Below are 19,658 nucleotides of genomic sequence, written 5' to 3' on the forward strand. Positions count from 1 at the left end.
AGTTATATTATGCCAATATTATTATTTAATTTCGGCGAGTGTAGGTAGCCGATTTTATGACGCTAGAGATGCTAGCCTAGGCGCTTTAGTTTACTTTCATGCATGATATAATAAGTGTTCCTGGTGTTAATTTATTAAATGAAGATATTAGGCAATTATACATATAAGATTCAGTGATTGCACATGGGTTTTTTCCTCCTTTCCTCCTCCCTAGACCACACCTGGAAGGGTTACGAGACCCTTCCTCCCTGTGGCCTAGCGAATTGTCCTGAGCTTGCCTACTTTGGGCTGGGAGATATGCATTCCCTAGCCTAGGTTAGGCAGGTTCAAGGATTTTGTTTCTTTATAGTTTGGGACGGCCTGTCAATGCTGTTCCCTTACTGTGCTAACCCACCCTAGGCTGGAGAATGTACTCTTCCTATACCTGGGGTGGTGCCGGTAGCGAAACAGAGTCCCCTTTTAGGGTTCGGGAGAAGGCCTACACCAACCCCTACACCCCTACGCAGGACCCTTTCCCTTCCCCCTCTGTCCTTTGGTGATGGCCTAGCCATCACACCCCTGTCCACCATCTTACAACTCACCGAGTACCGGTGGGTCATAGGGTCAGCCCGGTTTTTTCACCTGCTGGGCCAAGGCGTTTAGCTTCCCTTACATGATTCAGCTATGGGATAGTATGATGGCAGGTCTGTCTGCCGACGTTCTTCAGTCCTCCCTTGGATCGCCACCCACAGCCCTAGCCGACCGCCGGCTGAGCTGTGGCTGGATGGAAGCCTGATCATAATATGTTCTTCCTTCCATTTGAACCCTCCTTCTTGAGGAAGGCGAGGTTAGGGTAGTGAGCTGCTGCCCTCCCCTCTCCTTCCCTCATTGCTTTCTCTCTTTCTCAATCAAGTGCTGGTCCACTGTCGCACAACTCTGCTGGCAACAGCCGACAGTGTAGCCTAGGTCTCCTCCCAGTCACATGGATCGATGACAGGGTAGGTGTACCTTTAATTTGCCTGCCGGCGGTCACCGGCATGTCGGCGGCCTGCCGACAATACTTGAGGTTGTCTCACTTTCCCTGCCACATAGATTGATGGCTGGAACGGATTACCCTCAAACGGCGGCTCGCCGGTGCCCGGCGTGCCTCCGATGTGCCGGTGGTCTGCCGGCTCCACCTATTTTCATATTACGACAGTGGACTGTCCTCTTACACTACTGCCAGTGGTGCGCCGGCAGTGTCTGTTGTATGGCTGTATACAGTAGCCAGTATATCTGTGGTAAAGTGCATACCTAGACAGAAAACTATGGTGTATAGTTATGCAATAGATGATTTCCTAGCATACTCTGTGCATCCATGCGCAGTCCCTTGCCGGGACCTACTTGAATTGGGGATAATTATTCTCCCCTTTTCCCTATGCTGAATGGTCATCAGCTCCCTCCCTTTCACCGCTACTAATACCTCGGAGGAAGTGCTAATTACGCTACTCTATCCCTACGGGATAGCTCCCTCCTTAGGGCTTACCTGAACGGAAGTCGTAGAGTTAGTAGTAGAGAAAGATCATGGCAATTGGCTGGGCGGGATTCACAAGTATAAGTCTTTCCTGCTTCATTTCCAGCTTACCTATCCTAAGCTTACACTTGGAAAGGAATCTTATATTATAATTAAGATTACATAAGATTAATCTAGATTATTCTAAGTCTATCATTATAGACTCCCGCATACTCATGTACCCTATCTTTCTTTACAGGAGGAGTACATCTGGTGTGAGAGCGCCTTCTGCAGCGTTCGGCGCCGTGATTTCTACGGCCACCTGGCGTGCTGAACCTACGCCAGCTGCTCCGTCACCCAGGGATCTCTTAGGTACTGGGACCCGCAGGTTTGCACGACTTGCAAAGACCTGCTTCATGAGGCGTTCGAGACTCCCCTGTCTGCGGAGTCAAGGGACATCGCTCGAGAGAAACTGCGCAAGTGGGTGTGTGGTTTCCAAAAGAACGCCACGGGGCCCTATCTTCCCAGCGAGAAGATGAGAGCTATGCTCTTTCTTAAGGCATCTGCGGATGCTGTCATCCCCAAACCCGAGATCCCTTGCGTCCAACTGACGGTCAACCCAGATGTTTCGGACGCACTTCAGGACATCCATCTCAACGACGATGACAGGATGTTGGAGGTGTCGGATATCACCGAGAGGACCCTGATGGCCGAGGGTCAAGAAGAGGAACCTAGAATGGCTCCTGACTCCGAAGAAGAAGGTGCCGCCGCGCCCTCCGTAGCTTCCGTAGTCATCTCGGAACCAGTCCCCTCTACATCGTCCACTCCTATGCCCACGAGAGCGGACGATTCCATGGACAATTTTCAGGCCATGATGGCGATCCTCGAGGAGAGGTTCCGCAAAAGGGATGAGGATTTCAAGAAAGAAATCCTTCGCTTGTCGAAGCAATGCGAGCCTCAGAGGAGGATGAACGTGAAGGACCTTCCTACCTGCTCCGTGACTAACCCATGGAGGCATGCCGAGCACATGCCTATCACAAACGGCAGGAATTTTGTCAACGACAAACTAGGCGTCCTCCCCCTTGAAGAGGTGGAATTCTGGCCTAGCTTTGAGGCATACTCGGACTGCTACATCCGCCTCAAGTCAGAACCTGATACTAAGGAAGAAACTGAACCGAAGGAGGTCATCGTGTTTGACCACGCTAAGGCTCAATCCCTGCTAGCTGGCTGTTTGAAGGACAAGGGCTACACCAACTCTAAGGTGCCGGCCCTTAGCAAGAAACCCTGTTCCTTTCTTGCTCCAAACACCATGGTCTTCCCCTTCGCGGAGAAGTCTCTCTTAGCAGTACTGAAGGCGGTGAAGGAATGTAGGCCCCTCTCCCTCACCCTACCCCCCCGACGACAAAAACTGGAAGGACATCCAGTTAACTTTCTCCGTGGGAAAGTTGGAGGCCGACATCGCTGGACGACAGTTCAGTGAGAACCTTCCCAAGCTCTCCGAGTATCTCCTTCGTCGGGAGCAGGACACGAAAGAGAGGCTGGCCGCCTCCCTTTCCCTCCAGGTGATTATGGAGACAATGGCTGGGGAACACAGGACCCCAGGCGTCTACATGGTCTTAGCCAAGACCCACCTAGCTACTCTGACGAAAGACTTCTATAGCTTCGTCAGGGCACGGAGGGCCTGCAGAGAGTTCGTGTTTGCGTCTGCCACAGTAAAACACGAACTAAGGAAGCTGATTTCCTCCAAAATTTGGGGAAAAGATCTCTTCCCCAATGACTTGGTGAAAGAGATTGTTGACAAGGCCGCCACGGAGAACAGGAACCTTCTCCAAAAGTGGGGCGTGTCAGCAAAGAGGAAATCTTCTCCGGATGAGGGCCCCCAACCGAAGAAGAAGTCCAAGAAGCCGAGACCACAGCCTCGTCAGGCTAAACACCAGCTTCCTGCAACCACTGCTCCCCAGTTGGTGGCTCAGCCCCAACAAACCTTCCAACTGGTACTCCAGCCGGTGGTGACTCAGTCACCAGCCTTCACGCCCGCCTATGAGAGGCAGTCGACTAACTTTCGTCCCAGAGGTAGAGGCACCGGCAGAGACTCCTCTAGACATCCCTCCAGAGGGAGAGGAGGCAGGGGAGCAGGCGGTCGAGGAGGTAAACCCTCTGGCAACCAGAAGCAATGAAATGCTTCCGGTGGGAGGAAGACTCCGCCTCTTCCAGGATCGTTGGACCTTCGATTCCTGGGCTCACAGCATCATCAAGAATGGACTAGGCTGGAGCTGGGAAACACCACCACCAGTTTTCCACCGATTCTTCCAACACTCCACCCCCGTTCTGGAAGAATACGTCCAAGAACTCTTGAACAAGAAGGTGATCAAGAGGGCAAAGTCCATCAGGTTCCAAGGATGACTATTCTGTGTTCCCAAGAAGGACTCCGACAAACTCAGAGTCATTCTGGACTTGTCCCCTCTCAACAAGTTCATCGTGAACGACAAGTTCAAAATGCTGACTCTTCAGCACATAAGAGCCCTACTGCCTCAAAAGGCATATACTGTACAGTCTCGATAGACATGGCGGATGCCTACTGGCACATTCCAATGAATCGCCAGACCACCTCCTACCTAGGATTCAGGCTTCAAAGAAGACAGTACGCCTTCAGAGCCATGCCCTTCGGGCTAAACATACCCCCAAGGATCTTCACGAAGCTCGCAGAGACATCATTCAACAACTACGCCTACAAGGCGTCCAGGTGATAGCTTACCTGGACGATTGGCTGGTGTGGGCAGCATCAGAAGAAGAATGCCTGCATGCTTCCACAAAGGTGATCCAATTCTTGGAACATTTGGGCTTCAAGATAAACACCAAAAAGTCTCGACTTTCTCCAGCTCAGAAGTTCCAATGGCTAGGCATACATTGGGACCTCCAGTCACACCGTCTTTCCATTCCACTGAAGAAGAGAAAGGAAATAGCAAGATCTGTCAAGAGACTTCTCAAATCCAAACGGATTTCAAGATGACAACAGGAACGGGTGCTCGGCTCCCTCCAGTTCGCTTCAGTGACAGACCCAGTGCTAAGAGCACAGCTAAAAGATGCATCGGGAGTCTGGAGAAGATACACATCAAACGCTCAAAGAGATCTCAAGAGACCTCTGTCGACTCGGCTACGATCACTCCTCAAGCCATGGTCGGAGGCCAAACATCTGAAAAGGTCGGTACCTCTTCAACTACCTCCACCCTCGGTCGCCATCCATACGGACGCATCGCTAGAAGGATGGGGGGTCACTCCCATCAACGTCAAGTTCATAGAACATGGACTCCCCTATTCAAGACCGTTTCACATCAACATCTTGGAGGCCATGGCAGTCCTTCTCACCCTTAAGAGGCTGTCCCCACATCCCTCAGTCCACATCCGACTGACCCTGGACAGCGACGTAGTGGTTAGATGTCTCAATCGTCAGGGCTCAAGATCGCCCCAACTCAACTAAGTGTTGTTGCCCATCTTCCGCCTGGCGGAGAAGAAAAGATGGCACCTCTCAGCAGTTCACTTGTAAGGATTCCGCAACGTGACGGCGGATGCTCTATCCAGGATAGCCCCGATAGAATCAGAATGGTCCCTAGACGCAGACTCATTCTCCTTCATCTCCCAAAAAGTCCTGGAACTGCAGATCAACCTCTTCGCAACGAGTGACAACAAGAAATTTCCTCGCTACGTGGCCCCATACGAGGACCCCCGAGCGGAAGCGGTGGACGCCATGTCTCTGGATTGGAACAGATGGACCAAGATTTACCTGTTCCCTCCACCCAACCTTCTGCTAAAAGTCCTCACCAAGCTGAGATCCTTCCAAGGAATAGCGGCCCTAGTGGCTCCCAAGTGGCCCCGGAGCAACTGGTTCCCATTGATCCTGGAGTTACAACCCAAGCTAATCCCCCTGTCGGACCCAGTTCTATCCCAACAAGTTCAGAAGTCAACTGTCTTCACTTCATCACAGAAAACCTGAGACCTTCCTCTCATGATTTTCTCTCCCTAGCCATCAAGAAGAGGTTTGGGATCTCGAAAGGAAGCTTAGACTTCTTAGAGGAATATAAAACAAAATCTACCAGAAGGCAATAAGAGTCATCTTGGAAGAAATGGGTGGCCTTTGTCAAGGCAAGAAATCCTAAGGAAATATCAATGGATTTTTGTTTGTCCTTCTTCATTCACCTTCATGGACAATGCTTGGCAGCCAACACGGTTTCCACTTGCAAATCGGCCCTAACAAGACCCTTACTATGCACCTTCCAAATAGACCTGTCTAGCGAAATCTTCAACAAGTTGCCGAAGGCATGCGCTAGACTCAGACCTGCAGCCCCTCTGAGACCCATCTCCTGGTCTCTTGACAAGGTGCTACATTTTGCCTCACGTTTGGACAACGAAACAAACCCTCTGAAAGATTTGACTCAGAAAGTGGTTCTCTTGTTTGCTCTAGCCTTGGGGGGCTAGAGTTAGTGAAATTGTGGCATTATCAAGGGAAGCAGGCCAGATCCAGTTCGCAGAAACAGGCGAACTCACCCTCTTTCCTGACCCAACGTTTCTCGCCAAGAACAAGCTACCCACCAAGAGGTGGGGTCCTTGGAGAATCTGCCCTCTGAAGGAAGATGTCTCCCTGTGTCCAGTGGAGAGTCTAAAGGTCTATCTTCGAAGAACTTCGGACTTCGGTGGAGGACAGCTCTTTAAATGGGAAACATCGGTTTCTGACTTGTCACTTAAACAACTAAGGGCAAAGATCACCGACTTCATTCGCAGAGCGGATCCTGACGGTACACCCGCCGGTCATGATCCCAGGAAATTCGCCTCTTCCCTGAATTTCTTCCAGTCGATGGACTTCGAGAGTCTCCGCTCATTCACAGGATGGAAGTCATCGAGAATGTTCTTTAAACACTACGCGAAGCAGGTGCAAGAAATTAAACACCGTGCTAGCTGCAGGTAGTGTGTTAAAACCTGCTGTTTAGTGCTGCGATGAACAGTGAATTATATGGAACTCTAACTCTAAGGGTGTCTGTGTTGACCCTAGTGCACAACATAATGAAAATAGTGTCACCGAGTGACACTACGGACTATTCTAAATATACTAAGGTGAAGTCACATAGACTAAACACTTGTGCCACGTGTTTCAAACATGAAGTGTATCTAAGACATTTTAGAAAGACATTACAATTCCTACGGAATTAACATGTGTGATGGCAAGTTTTCCTTTTCAGATACCACAACTATTTCTACTAATGTCCCAAGTCTATGTAACTAATTTACATTCTATTACAATTTACATTTATTACTTTTATGTATGCTAATTCTTATTTATTGCCAATAAATGAATTTGCTGTTTTCGTGCGTCTTATTTCGCCCTAACATTGTAATAAAATACTGTTTGGAGAGTTTTACTAACCCTCTATTCTGTATAAAATGATTGAACAATAAAATTCTATTGATCCTCTGCTTAAACAAACTCATCTAGACCGAGGTAATTTGTTCCAACACATACTTACCTTATCTATTACCTTGCTCTGGGACCGGCAGGTACTTCTTGATGCTGGGTGAGTTTCATTTATCATGCAACTTCAAGACTTTCTATAAGTCCAATAGGACTCATCCCTGCTGGGGGGCAGGAAGCAGTAACATAGTACATGCTTAACTGAAGTGACATATACCAGTAATGTCACAGGGGTCTTGGGTCATTAGACCAAAGGAATATTGTCTAGAAGTCGAAGGCACTACTGAGGGGAAAAATCCACGATACATTAATTCTCTGGTACACTTCCATCAGGACGACATGGCCTGAGCCCAAAAAACGGATTTTGAGCGAAGAGAAAAAATCTAATTTTGGCTGAGATAGCCATGTCGTCCTGATGGACCCGCCATTATTCTCTATTAGGCCTTTGCAGGCTCCCTCCTGATCTTACTGTATCATGGGGGCTGGCCTTGACGCCAAAAGGAATGGAGTTCGCGGGCGGTGATGACGTCAGCCAAGATGGCGTCGCTTATGACGTCATCCGAGTACCAATAACAGTAACGGAGGAGGAGAACTTTGTAACGGCTCCTCCCATATCATGCCACCAATTTCCCTCTCGAAGCGTAAACGCTATGTGGGGTGCAGATAGCTATGTGGCGTGTCAAGAATATGTCCCGTTATTATACGATATCCTAAAGGGAAACCTTAAGGGTACTAGCGCCAGAAGTTAGAATTCTGGAAACCTTTAGTTTAATTCTCTGGGAATATCCACTGTAGTCATATATATCCTAAAGAAGCTACTAAAGGAACCTTCCATCAGGACGACTTGGCTATCTCACCCAAAAATAGATTTTTCGCTTCGCTCAAAATCCGTTTTATAATGAAACCTGAAACCTATCAATTGAAATATATTTATTCTGTATAGATTACCCTTACTAGCTTTTTATTGTGCTGGCAAGGTATCTTTAAGGAAAAAAGTGAAGCTGGAGATAGAGGAAGGGATACCAGGACAGGTGTAACATTCAATACTTTTTCATACTCTTTGTCAGGACAAACGATGGTAGGATTAGCCTAATTAGATGGATTAACAAAGGACCAGTAGTGCCTAAATCAGGTTCAATTAGCATTATTTATTCTGAAAAGCTATTTCATTCACTTCAGTTTTTAAATTCTTATTTATAAGGGGGCTTTTGGAAGGATTCATTCCTAAATAGGAAGGAAAAAGACTACCATTAGTTTAATAATAATGATATTATTATTATTTTTATTTTTATTATTATTATTATCATTATTATTATTACTACTACTGCTGCTATTACTAGTACTAATATTATTACCCAAGCTACAACCCTTGTTGGAAAAGCAGGATGCTATAAGCCTAAGGGCACCAACAGGGAAAGCAGCCAAGTACAAAATGAAAATAGAGAAATAAGAAATAAATTATACAGTATATGTGAAATAGCAATAAATGAAGGCAAAATTTATTAATATCAGTAACAACATTAAAATAACTTGGTCATATATAAACTAGGTAACAAGACTCAAATAAGCCTGTTCAACAGAAAAGCATTTGCTGCAAGTTTGAACTTTTGAAGTTCGACTGACTCAAATGCCAGATTAGGAAGTTCATTCCACAATCTGGTGTCAGGTGTAATAAAACTTTCAGAACACTGTACTATTGATCTTTATGATAGAGAAGGCAAGGTTGTTAAAATGAATTGCATACCCAGTACTGCATACAGGATGGTACAGTCTGGGAAGATCTGAATGCAAAGGAGGGTTAGATTTATGAAAAACCTAATGCAACATGCACAAAAAGCTTACAGAACAACAGTGCCAAACATTGATATCCAGAATAGGGATAAGGAATTTAATAGCCCACAAATTTTTGTTCAACAAATTAAGATCAAAGTCAGCTAGTAAGGATTAGACAGAAGGGCAATACTCAAAATATGGTAGAACAAAAGAATTAAAACATTTTCTCAGGTACTGTATAGATTTACCACAGAATATCTTAAAAGACTCTCACTATACTGTACTATTATTTTGTGAAATTGAAGAAAAAACAGACCTTTCATTTCTCAAATGTAAATTTCCAATCAAGAATCACACCTAGAATTTGTAATGAGTTGAATATAGTTAGACATTGTCATTGAAAATATCTTGATGTTGAAGACTGTTCTTGGCCTTCTTAGTCATGCTTTGAGTTTTGATAGGGTTCAACTTCATCCCCCATAATTTGCTCCGTGCACTAATTTTAGCCAGATCTCATCTAAGAGATTCTGTAACCACATGTCTAGAGTCAGTAGATGGAATTGATGCAAAGAGAGTAGCATCATCTACATAACCAACAATCTTATTTTCTAGGTCAAACCACATATGTGTAATTAATATGAAAAGTAATGGCCTGAGAATTCTACCCTGAGGAACACCAGATATTACATTCTTATAATTATGAAGGTGCCCATTAACAACTGCTCTTTTCAATATGTTCCTTAAAAATTCATGAATGATGCTAAGAAATGACCCACTTACTTTCATCTGCTCAAGTTTGAAAACAAGGGCCTCATGATTAAAACATGGTTAGAAGCAGCACTAAAATCAAGGCCAATCATACTAAATCCCTTTACAGTATTGGAGTAATAGTGATGTGTTATTTGTGAATTAAACTTTTTATTCTAACTATAGTTCTTCACTGAATACAATTAACCCACTATAATTTTAAAGACTTATTTTTAGAAAGACTTGTAAGCATCTTAAAAACATGAGTGGTATAAATTAATCCGCTAAAGTAGACTGGTGATGAGCTAGTGGCCGAGCTTGCAAGTGAATGAAAATACATCATCCTGAATGTGTTGCAGTCGACCAGCTTAAACTGATAGATCACCAATAACAATAAAAACATCTACAGTATGAAATGCCATCTCCAAAATTAAAAGAGTGCTCCTTTAGCAAGAGGTGAGATATGAGAATCAAGCTTCCAAAATAATTCTTCTGCTTCACACTCCAGTTGTTATATAGAGCAACTAGGGAGGAAGAAATGCTAGGGTTTAGCCGCAGAAGGACTGAAGTAATTAAACAATTTGAGAGACAAGAGGAACTCAACTCAGTTAGGCTTAGTGAACAATAAGAACCCTTACTGAAGGAACACTATGTAATTATAACTGCTAGACCAAACTGGAAGTTAGGTTAGTGTAGCAACCGGACAGGCAAGGCAGACTTACCACCCACATAAAAGGCTCTCTGGCCTTGAATAAGTTAGGACCCCAAAAGGTTCCTTACTGGTAAGCGAGTATTAGCATGTCATATCATTATCAACTCTGCAAAATCAATTATTCTTTCTCTGTAACTCTCCTTGAACTAAAAATTACTTTCCTCACCCATTGTGTGAATTAAAGAGCAGGTACTGTTTACAAAGTTGAAAGTTTATGACTCATCAGTGTAAACTCTAGTTACATAAACCCTAACTTGAAACAAATTTTCCTTGAGAGATACCATGAGGTATCGTACTCTTCACAATGGTTATTTAAAACACAATCCTTTCTTTGTATAGAAATGCTAACCAATCCAGCAGGTAAGCTAACTTAAAATGCAATACCTGTAGGCTAAACACTTATCACAATTTGGAAGGCAGATACATCTTGACTCAAGCACTGCAACAGAGGAATTGAAGAATGGGAAACTGTTAGTGTGCCACATACCTTTAACCTCAGTATTGTTTCATTGCCTTACATGGGGCATGGATTTTTTTTTTTTAAAGGAAAGAAAATGGGAAAATTTCGGACAAAAGTTTTGGGGGTAAACATGGATAAACTGAGCTTCTGGAGAAGACGCAATTTAAGGAACATTAGGGGAGTATAGAAATAATAAAATTTACCTTGAAGAAACACTATAACATGTCTGAGAATTTTGGTTATTAAAAATCCACACTTACATATCATTGTATATTTGATATGATTATTGTATATTTAAAAGGGGAGCTTTCACACTGGTTTTAAAGTACTGTATACAATATAAAATTGGATTTTTAATATCTATGAAAGAATTTTAGTGCTAAAATTCTGTGTTTCTTCAACTGATCCCTGAGACAGTGAAAACTATAAGTATTTATAGCAAATTTCAACAATGTTTTGCATATGTTGCTGCTAATGTTTTTTAATAGCAGATATTGCTGACTGATAATTTTATCATCATTGTATATATAACTTCTAGTTTTATTATGAAGGTAGGGACAAAAGTATTTTTTACACGAGGAGAGCTAAGTAAATTTATTGCAGTGTACAGAAGTAGAATTTTAGCCATCCGCATATATTGCTGAGGGTGCATCAGTATATGCTCTGGAAATGGATGAATCTTAAAAGTATTTAGGTTACCAAATTAAGCTAATTGCTATCACATTACTGAAACTTTGATAATCTTTTTTTGTATACATGTAATTGTCAACTTTTCCCAACTTGGAGTTAGATATAAAAAGAAAACACCACATTATTCTTCCTTTTTCATTTTCCACTGGAATTCCCATCAGGTCGTTTTGTAGCAGGCCCATTTTTGGTGTTCTTACAGGTTTTGCCATGTTCTTTTGACCTGTTACTTTCATTTATTCTTCCCCATCTCTTATCCAAACCATCAGTCTCTTAACTGGAATTTGTGCTACTTAAGAGGTTATATGCGACTATTATTTGCATTTAATATTGAATGCTTAACATGAACTAAAGGTAGTATGAAGGTTGTTCATCTTTTCAAATTGTATAGGTCATTTTGAGGTCAACTTATAGTACACACGGACCAAAATATACTGAAAGAGTTAGCCTTTACCTTGTGATATTATTATTATTATTATTGTTACCATTATTTTTATTATTATTAGTATTATTATTATTATTGTTATTATTATTATTAGTAGTAGTAGTAGTAGTAGTAGTAGTATTACTAACTAAGCTACAACCCTAGTTGGAAAAGCAGGATGCTATAAACCAAAGGGTTCAAACTTCGAAAAATAGCCCGGTGAGGAAAGGAATTGAAAAATAAACTAAGAGAGAAGTAATGAATAAGCATATCATCAAAGCTAACTTGTTTGAGATATATATTTTACCATTCATATTCTCTTTCCCTTTAAGAGTTATTTTTACTTCAAACTAATTTTTAATATCCAAACTGTACTGTAGAAAATAGCACCACAAAAACTTCATTTCCCATTGTAAATTTTTTATATATTTTTACAGCCAACTGACTCTGAACTCCATGAGCAGTGCTAGTGCTGTATCTCCATCACAGGTGAGTTCTAGGCTTACTTCTCCCAGACCTTCCATAGATTCCAACATGACAACTAATGGGATAATGATTTCAACTTCTCCAAAGCGCAGTCCTATGTTAAAGTCCTTAAGTCAGGATATTAACAACAGCCATAAACCAGATGTGAAATTAAAGGTATGACTTTATCATTAGCATAATAAGTGGCAGTATGTTGGAGTGTTAGCAGTGCCTAAAACAAGCAGTGAGTAGATTGTAGTGTTACTAGTGAAAGGTAATGGCTAACAAATGTAGTATTGTGAGTAGATTTCTTGGAGTTAGTTGAATGTTAACTTTGAAAAACAGAAACGGGATTTTTAAACTTAAAATTATTTCCATAATTTCCTTTAGTTCGGAAGTGCCAACTTCGTGACCTCAAAATAAAATTGAAAAATTAACCAAATTTTTTTACTAAAATTAATTATTTATATTCTTACCTACAATTTATGAGCTGATCATTCTGCAGTATGATGAAAAACTGTGGCTAAACTGAAAAATAAAATTTTTCACTATGACATATGTAAAACCAGTTATGTTCCTACTTGTATACAAATCTTTATCCTGGATTTTTCAGCATAGCTGGAATTCAGCAGTAAACTATTTAAGAAGGTGTCGGTAGTTACTGGCGGGTGGCAGACTGAATAGCTACTTTGTTTTGATCCGCTGGATAGTACACAATTACTTCCATTGTCTCCAAATGACCATTTTAATATTTTACTTTTTATTTTAGAAAAAAAAAATTAATTGGGCGGATTGGAAGAACTTAAGTTTACAGTGTTTTCCCAATTCTGTAATTGGCGACAGTTGTCTGTGCAACCTGCCAGTATCCTTCTGACAGTTAGACAGCATTTCTCTTTGTTGTTCATTTCCTCATGACTGTGGTCTGGTGATGTCAATGTAACCCTGAAGAAGTTTGTCCCTTTGACATTGTTGTACTTCGTTGGAGGAAGAAGTTTCTACTGGTACAAAATTTAAGGGGGAAGGGCCGCTGCCCTTCTTTCCGTCAGTGTCTTTCCATCCTCCAGCGAGGCACTAAGGATGCATCACCTCGTTGAGCGGTCTGTTCATATACTTCCTGTGATTTCTTTTCCCCAGTGGAGCGTTGTCACTAGTATGGATGACACCTTACAAGTTGTAATTCACGTTTCTCCTTCACCACCTTTCCTTACCTCTGGGAGAACATCGTAGAGGATGTTATTAAAGAAGCCCAGGAAGACCGATCAATAGGAGTTGTGTATGGATGACTCCTACCACTTTTTCCCCGTGGGAGAGAAAGGGCTGCCCCAAGAACACACTGTCGGGATGTAGCGGCTTTGCCCTTCTTTTTTCCAGTTCCTGGACTGGTCTGAAGGCAGTCCCCATGAGAATCCATGTACATCAGAGTCCACACATATGTGCTCATGCATGGAACCCATAATGATTGTATTGATATGTTCTACCTTCTACACACCTGAGATCCACAGGCATAGGCTCTACATACAGTCTTTTACCTTACTGCCCCTCACACATACTCTTCTAATAGATATGTACGAGAAATAGTTTTCCACTCACAGTCTCAACGTTCCTGACTTTTACGTGTACAAGCTCTATGTATGGTCATACGTACTCCCTTTCACATGAACGAGTGCAAGTACTTTCAGGCGTCAACACCTCAGCATTACACACTCATAATTTCTACGTTCCTCACTTCTAAATGCACAGGCTCTACGTATGGTCTTTTACGTACACTAATTAAGTACTGCCTTTCACATGTATGCATGCAAAGACTCCTATGTACATATGTACAAGCAAGGTCTCCAGGACACAAATGCAATTAATACGATCATCAAAGCACACAATTATCCACATGCCCGATGGTTCATGCACTCAGTCGTCTTGGCCCATAACCATCATCCATGTGATTTCCATGTGATAGGGTATATGTGTCATTTTCCAGATTATCTCCTGTGTAATTGCACCAAGATGGTGTAGCAAGGGACTGAGAGCTTGCATCTTCATCAGGAATAGGGTGCTAGCCCTTTTCCTTTTTTGATAGTATTTCTGAAATCTTTCTGATAAACAATGAAAGATATCTTCGTAGTAGACTGATTGATGGGAGTTGGGTACGCATGACTAGAATATTTTCTCTCCCCTTTGGAGACAGTGTAGTGCTAAGAACGTTCCACATAGGGAAAGCATCCCAATACATTTTCACCTAATACACAAGGGGAGTTGGTATGTACTGGGAAATCCCCATCGTAGCTTAATCTGGTTGTAGGTCAGCCTATGTTAAATTACCATAAGTATGTTATGCTGTGCCATGAAACCATATTCATCTTATAAAAATTCCATTATGGTTGTGATCAGCTGATCTCAAGCTGTTACTGCTGTATCAAGAGTGTGGACACATACACCAATAACAAAGAGTCTCTCTCTCTCTCTCTCTCTCTCTCTCTCTCTCTCTCTCTCAGGTGACATACAATACATAGGTATAGCAGAAACTTAAATCTTTGTTTCTTTAAGAATCAGTGTCTATTAAGAAGTACACTCAACAGTAAATAAACTTATACTTAGTTTAAATCTATTTTTAATTGTAGGGTTAGGCTTAAAACATAACTTTGCAATTTCGTGAGCTGACCACTAGTTTTAGCAGGCAACCTTATTATATTCTAAAATAAAATATGATTATATTATACAGTGGAACCTCTACATCCGAACGTATCTACATCCGAATTTTCCAACATCCGAAGTAAAATTCGAGCAAATTTTTGACTCTACACCCGAATTTTATTTCGACACACGAAGTAAACATTACGCCATTGAGTGTCGAGTGCTCAGTTCTCTGTTCTTGTGTGTATCATGTGGTTGTCGTCTGTTTGGTCTGTTATTAACAGTGCTTATTTTCTTCCTTTTCTCACATTTCCTTTGTGATTTTACCTATAATCATGGTGCCTAAGAAGCTAAGTTTCAGTACAGGAAGAAGGCAATTCTTTCATTAGAATTGAAGCAAGAAATTATAGACAAACATGAGAGCAGTGTGCATGTGAGTGATACTGTATGGCTAAACAATATGGCCGGAATAGGCCTATGATCTCGAGGCTCATCAAGCTAAAGGCAGCCATTAAAGCAAATAACCATCGAAAGAGATCACCATTATTACAAGACATCGTAGCAATACCCTGGAAGAGATAGAGCGCCTTTTATTGATAGGGATAAAGGACAAAGAGATTGTTGGCAACGATCATTTGTGAGAAGGGCCAGCGTGATGAATAGAAAGAAAGAAAAAAGTGAAGCAAAGAAAACCAAGATAGCGTTAACAAGCTCTTTTAAAGAAGACTTCTCTCTTTTTCTGTTTCTCTCTAAACATACCATTAACATGTTCTTTAAATAAAATCTCTCTCTCTCTCTCTCTCTCTCTCTCTCTCTCTCTCTCGTTCTTCTTCGCTGTTGTAGTGTTAGATACGTCTACGTCTATTATTTTTTTTTCACAGAGAGAGAGAGAGAGAGAGAGAGAGAGAGAGAGAGAGAGATATTAAACAAAAATGTGTTTAGAGTACATATTATTTTTAACTGCGTCAACAAGTTGAAAAACAATTAAATGAAATTAAGAAAGTAATAACAGCTAATCTGAATTCCTTTATTAACTAAAACAAATATTGATTCAAACACACTCGTGTGCGTATGCACAAACACACACACAGGTGCAAGAATTTTGCTACGCAGTAAGAGAGACGGTCAGGGAGGAGGTAGAGATGGTGACTGCGATAACATACCGTAACTCGTCACTGAAAGTGATGAAAATAAAAAATCAAAAGAAAAAAATGTGAAAAATATGAAATATAAAAATAAAATAAAAGAATAAATAAGCTTAGTTAGATTAAAATTTCCGTAGTGTAAGTTACGGTATGTTATCCCAGTCACCATCTCTACCTCCTCACCGATCGTGTCTCCTTGTGCGTGTGTGTGTGTGTTTGCGAATACGCACACGAGTGTGTTTGTATCGATATTTGTTTTAGTTAATAAAGGAATTCAGATTCGCTGATATTGTTTTTTTAGTTACATTTAACTGTCTCTCAACTCGTTAATGCTGGTAAAAATCATATGTACACAACACATTTTTGTTTAATCTCATTTTTGTTTAATCTCTCTCTCTCTCTCTCTCTCTCTCTCTCTCTCTCTCTCTCTCAGAAAAAAAAATTAATAGACGTCTCTAACACTAACAGTGAAGAAGAACAAGAGAGAGAGAGAGAGAGAGAGAGAGAGAGAGAGAGAGTATTTATTCAAAGAACATGTTAACACCATATCTACCTTCTCGCCGATCGTCCGTCTCCTCTTGGGTAGCAAATCCTACACCTGCGTTGGCCTGTCTCTAAGGTAAAGTGGCAATAAAACACATTTTTTATTCATTATTTCTTAATATTTATCTTTTTTTCATGCTTCTTTCATATTATGCATTTATGTTATTGTTATGCGTAATTATGTGTAGCCATTTGTTAAGGATTTATTATGGGTTTTTAGGCTGAGGAACGAATTAAATGAATTACCATGTATTCTTATGGGAAAATTCGTTTCGACATCCGAACATTTTCTACATCCGAAGTTGGTTCTGGAACGGATTAAATTCGTATGTAGAGGTTCCACTGTAGAGCTTTATTGAGGAACTTTTATATTTTATAAATATCAGCATATTTCAACAATGTTTAACTTCTTTTTTACATTTGATTGTGATCAACTGATCTTAAGCTACCATTACTGTATCAAGAATATGTGCACATACGAATGACCTAGAGCATTGTTTATATGGTTTCTTAACTTATAGCATCTTGCTTTTCTAACTAGGATTGCAGCTTGGCTAGTACAGTAATAATAATAATAATAATAATAATAATAATAATAATAATAATAATGATAATAATAAAAATAATAATAATAACAATATTATTAATAATATTAATAATAATAATAATTATAAGATCTTCATAAAGAATATTACATCAGCACCAATATGTTATAGCATATCATAGTTTTCATACAGTTCATTTATACTTATTATTATTAGTTCTCTCTCTCTCTCTCTCTCTCTCTCTCTCTCTCTCTCTTTCTCTCTCTCTCTCTCTCTCTCTCTCTCTCTCTCTTTCTCTCTCTCTCTCTCTCTCTCTCTCTCTCTCTCTGTGTGTGTGTGTGTGTGTGTGTGACAAATCTTTTGGAATTTTTCCACACCATGTTTAGCATTTATGCCAAAGGCAGGGCAAGAGACATCATATACCTAGATTTTCAAAAGGCTTTTAACAAAGTTCCTAATAAAAAATTAATGGTCAAAATTAAAGCAATGTTAGCTACTTCACCCTCAGTAAGGTCTTAGGGATAAACGAAAGGCTTAAGGCCACATGCAAGAAAAAGAAAGATTTATAGATCTTTGGGACACTTTCTACGGCAAGAGAAAGAATACACTTAAGTGAAGAAGGCAAGAAAAGGGATTTTGACGAAGGAAAAATCTATTTCTGGGGAGAGACCTGTGACGCCCGGTGAAAAGGGTCCTTCTTTACACAATCTAAAATGGGTCCGTATCACTATAAATATTATTAAAATAAGAATAAAGTAAATTAATGTAAGCTGCGGAACCTCCGACAGGGTCGAGGATTCGGTGATAGGCCCGTAACCAAATAAATTATAAAATACAAGCAGTAGCTAAAAGCTAAGGCTAACATCATTGCTAAGCGTATTGGTGATCTCCGGTGAAAGGTCCGGAATAAATAAGTTGTGATTAATAATGAATATTTTGTGTGGATATGGCCGTGGTCGGAGTCTGGGTGCAAGGGACCACCGGGGGGATGAGGCCCTGCCAGAGGGTTGCACTCCAAATGATATATAACTATAGGTTCCAATCTCAATGAGTATCCCTCATGGCGGAGTAGAACTCAAGGCGGAGTGGATGAATGTTCAGATCCTACTCCCAAGCCGTAGCGGGGAGAGGACGGAACTACGAGGGGAACAGGTGGCGTCATAAAGCTGGCCCAAAACAATGACTCACACACGAACAGGACCTATTAATAACGCTAGCTATATTAACAGTAACCACATAATAAAATAAATCGTAAAATATCATATACCCGTAGAGGGAGATGGGGGAGGGAGAACCCGTGATCGTATAAAACGGAAAACGGGAAATCCACCTCTCCTACTCGAGGCTAAGAAAGAAAACAAGAGAAAGGGTAACTCGTGACTGTAGCGACAGAAAACTAGAACTCCATGCTCTCGCTCTCGTGGTTACACTATAAAGAACCTAATTAAGCACACTATAATATGATATAAGTATAACAATAAAATTGTAACGTCAAATACAAGACTACGAACGAAGAATAACGTCTGCGTTAACAAAATTTAAAAGGATATAGTCCACTGACGAATGCCTCTCAGGGGGTACTAAACTATAATAAAGCCAGAACGCTATTCTTGTTCGTCCAGACTGGACTTGCTAGCAAAAAGTACCATAGGAAATAATAATAATAATGGTTCAAAAAGGCGTAAGGCCAGTGACTTAACCAAGAACCTAACTGACAGCGTACCAAATGGGCAAGACTAACATGAAATTCTCAGCGAGGCAAATCAAAACAACAATGGCTGCCGACACCGCGGAAGGCCAAGCCGGTCGAAATAAAAACAACACAATACTGGGAAGAGTACAACTGCCCGGTACTGCAAAAAGCTGTCAAAACAAACTATATGGTACTTAACATTGGTATTGGTGAAGTTGGAGCTTCGGCCATGATGAAAATAATCCACGAAACGTGAAAACACCGAGAACACAAAAATCTAAGACCAAGCTAGCAAGTCCAAAACAGAAGGATGTCTCAGAGGGCGCTCGCGTCGGGCGTCGGTGGAGTGGCTCGGGTGCGGTATCTGGGGCCTCTGTTACGGCCCTTCCCTTTGATGAAGGAATTATCGAAATGGAAGACAGCCTGTGAATAGTGGTTTTCACACGCCCCTGCTGTATACACGACACCCACAAGGTGCTCGCGCGAGGGTAGTAACCTCTGCATTCCATGCTTTTATCTTTCTCTGGTATATTTGGAAGGTTTATATCAGAAAAGTGTAAAGAAGGACCCTTTTCACCGGGCGTCACAGGTCGACCCAGAAAGTTCAGTTTACGGAAACCAACTTAATCTCAGCCTGTAAAATTACTTGAACACAATAGACCAAGAACAAACAAGACCCTTAGAAAATCCTCCAAAACAGATAGAGGAAACTTGGCTGAAAACTTGGATAATACAGATAAAAATAGAACTAAAACACTAGTAAATCAGGGAAACTAGCAAAGCCACAGAGGAAGATAAAAAAAATAGAAAATGTCCTCAGAGTGGCACAATTCCATGCTCAGTCAGTTAGAAATAATATGGAAAACTTCAGGGCAATGGTAGCTAGTGAGGAACTAGATGTCTT

General features: G+C 41.3%; 1 protein-coding gene across 16 annotated transcripts in view; it reads left to right on the forward strand.

Annotated features, from left to right (window-relative positions):
* Positions 1-19,658, forward strand: part of Stim (stromal interaction molecule) — a 376,699-nt gene that overhangs the window by 337,821 nt on the left and 19,220 nt on the right. For 15 of the 16 annotated variants that reach the window (XM_068384428.1, XM_068384493.1, XM_068384551.1 and 12 more), the window contains one exon: positions 12,173-12,377. In XM_068384428.1, coding sequence (XP_068240529.1) covers positions 12,173-12,377 — 205 coding nt within the window. The remainder of the gene's footprint in view (positions 1-12,172; positions 12,378-19,658) is intronic. The other variant, XM_068384528.1, reaches the window with a different exon arrangement.

This window comes from Palaemon carinicauda, chromosome 1 (genome assembly GCF_036898095.1).
Source record: "Palaemon carinicauda isolate YSFRI2023 chromosome 1, ASM3689809v2, whole genome shotgun sequence".
Classification (NCBI taxonomy): domain Eukaryota; kingdom Metazoa; phylum Arthropoda; class Malacostraca; order Decapoda; family Palaemonidae; genus Palaemon; species Palaemon carinicauda.